The sequence below is a fragment of the Neoarius graeffei genome, chromosome 19 (genome assembly GCF_027579695.1).
Source record: "Neoarius graeffei isolate fNeoGra1 chromosome 19, fNeoGra1.pri, whole genome shotgun sequence".
Classification (NCBI taxonomy): domain Eukaryota; kingdom Metazoa; phylum Chordata; class Actinopteri; order Siluriformes; family Ariidae; genus Neoarius; species Neoarius graeffei.
In genome coordinates, this window is record NC_083587.1 from 24950 (window position 1) to 27238 (window position 2289).

The 2289-nt window shown below is 42.9% G+C and overlaps 1 protein-coding gene across 1 annotated transcript; it reads left to right on the forward strand.

Annotated features, from left to right (window-relative positions):
• Positions 1 to 953: 953 nt before the first annotated feature.
• LOC132867813 (induced myeloid leukemia cell differentiation protein Mcl-1 homolog) lies at positions 954 to 1879 on the forward strand. The gene is made up of 2 exons (XM_060900796.1): positions 954 to 1219; positions 1378 to 1879. Exons 1-2 carry the CDS (start codon positions 968 to 970, stop codon positions 1489 to 1491), a joined length of 366 nt encoding a protein of 121 aa, XP_060756779.1. The 5' UTR covers positions 954 to 967; the 3' UTR covers positions 1492 to 1879.
• The last annotated feature ends 410 nt before the right edge of the window (positions 1880 to 2289 follow it).

The following is a 2289-nucleotide window of genomic DNA, read 5'->3' on the forward strand; positions in this document are numbered from 1 at the left end:
AACACATTACTAATTACTAGATTATTAAAGTGTTATAGTCACCTGAGCTGCCAGTAAAACCTTGACTAACCAAGTGAGGTTCACAAGTCTCACATAAGTAACAGTGATTTATTGGATACATTAACTTTTCTTTGAAATAACACTGCAGTCGATCAAAATTTAAAGCTTTACAACATGCAATTTCTTACATGTCTAACAGAGTTGTTTACATTTTTGCACATTCGTTACCTCTGTTCTCCAGTCCTTGTGTGTCCAGCTGAAAACAGAGAATAATACATTTAACATATTTAATACTCGCATGCAATTCTATTAGGCATACCTGGGTAAAATCAATGCAGTATATGACAAATCCTGCTATAAATCCCCCTTTCATGTAGATTAAAATGTTAATATTTTATTGAATCTGTTTGAGAGGTGATACTTCAGTGTCAAAACTATAAGTAAATTACATATATATTTACATGTACTGTGTACCGGAGGTGGGCTGATTATTGACACGGCCGATTACCAGATCTTAACCATTCCAGCTGTCGGGTTGAAGATGTTCCGTAGCCTGATAGTCCGTATGTTAATAGTCCTGTGGCGTTTTCCATGTGGTAGAGGGACAGACAGGTGGTGACCTGGATGGCTCAGGTCTCTGGTGATGGTGCAACGTTCCTCTGTAGTCGACTGGTGTAGATGGAGCGTAGGTTAGAGAGCTCTGTCCCATTGTCTCACTGAGCCACTGGCACCACTTGGTGTAGTTTGCAGTAATGCACAGTAGGAGAGTGTACTCTCTGTGGTGTGGAGGTAGGCGCGTTGTCCTGCGTTTCCTCAAGAACGGTCTCTGCTGGGCTCTCTTCCTGGGGGGGGTCAGATTTTTTTTTTTTTTAACGTGGAAGCTCAGGAACTTGACGCTTTAGATCAAGGGTTGGATGATTATTGTCTACTGTGTGTGTGTGTGTGTGTGTGTGTGTGTGTTACAGGCATGGTGTGGCAGCTGTTCGACGAGAACAATAGTCTGGACGGTGTTGGCTCCGTATTGAGCGGTGTGTTTGACGATGGCGTGATTTCTTGGGGACGCATCGCAAGTGTTCTGGCTCTAGGTGCTGTGGTGTGCGAGTGGCTGAAGCAGGACTGTGTGAAGGAGCAAGTAGACGAGTGTGTGGACATTGTTGCCTTACAAATCTCCTCCTACCTCACTACAGACCTGCAGCACTGGTTCATCAACAACGGCTGGGTGAGTATATTGATGAGACTGGTTCAGAACACACACACAATCCTGCCTTATGCCCTCATGTTGTTGTGTGTAAGTATAACTCTGGAAGTGTGTGTGTGTGTGTGTGTGTGTGTGTGTGTGTAAGTAACTGTGTTTTTCTAATTGTGTTTGTGTTGCAGGATGGTTTTGCGAAGTTCTTTTATGTTGAGGATCCCGAGTCCACAGTTTGGAAGGCACTAATGGCAGTGGCCGGATTCGGAATAGGGGCATGTCTCTTAACGCTGATGCGATGAAGTGAGTGGAGGCAGAGGTGGCCACTGTTACTATGGCCACACTGTTGTCTGTCTTCCTAAGGAAACGAGGACAAATGTGCTTGTGCTTTTCTGGGCGATCGCAGAGACACTAATAAATCCGTATGTTTTATGAAGACTGAGCAAAGTTTATGTTATGTCACTCAATACTATTATCAGTTTATATTCAAATAAAATTCCCCTCACCCAGATAAACTGCCCCTGTCTCCATGGGGAGGTCACTGTGCTGTCCTGCACATGGCAGAATTTCAGCTGTTTAACTTTCAGTGCAAGGTCTGGCATGGTGAGGGCCCTGATTGTGTGAGGAAATTCAGAGCTTTCCTGTTTGGAGAAAGTCTTAGTTTTTTAAATAAACACTTCAGGCACTGAATACTGTGTGATGTGTGTTCATTTCATTGCCCTCTGTGTGTGAAAACATACATTTTGCATGGATTCCAGGTGTGTCCTGCCTGGTTCTTTATTCAGGTTAGAACATGGCAATTGCTAGGTTGCATCCGATGTCATCTCTCCCTCATTAGGTACGCAAGACATGAAGTGATGGTCGGCTAAAGTCACTGTTCAGAAAGCATTACTATCGCTGGGGCTAGGGCTGGGCGATATGACGATACATATCGTGGGGACGATAGAAAAGTGTCTATCGTGCCCTTTCTCTTCTATCATTTCTATCGTGATAAACTAATTTTATCAATTATTACAGCAAATATATAATTTAACATAATTTTGTGTTGTCACTATGCACGCTCTAAGTTTATATAACTGAAAATAAAGAAGAATAAAAAG

What these genes read in the sequence shown, in the direction of transcription:
- LOC132867813 (XM_060900796.1), top strand. Translation starts at nt 968, where the DNA reads ATGGTGTGGCAGCTGTTCGACGAGAACAATAGTCTGGACGGTGTTGGC. An exon ending in GGTTCATCAACAACGGCTGG is followed by an intron (nt 1,220 to 1,377) that starts GTGAGTATATTG and finishes TTTGTGTTGCAG; the next exon opens with GATGGTTTTGCGAAGTTCTT.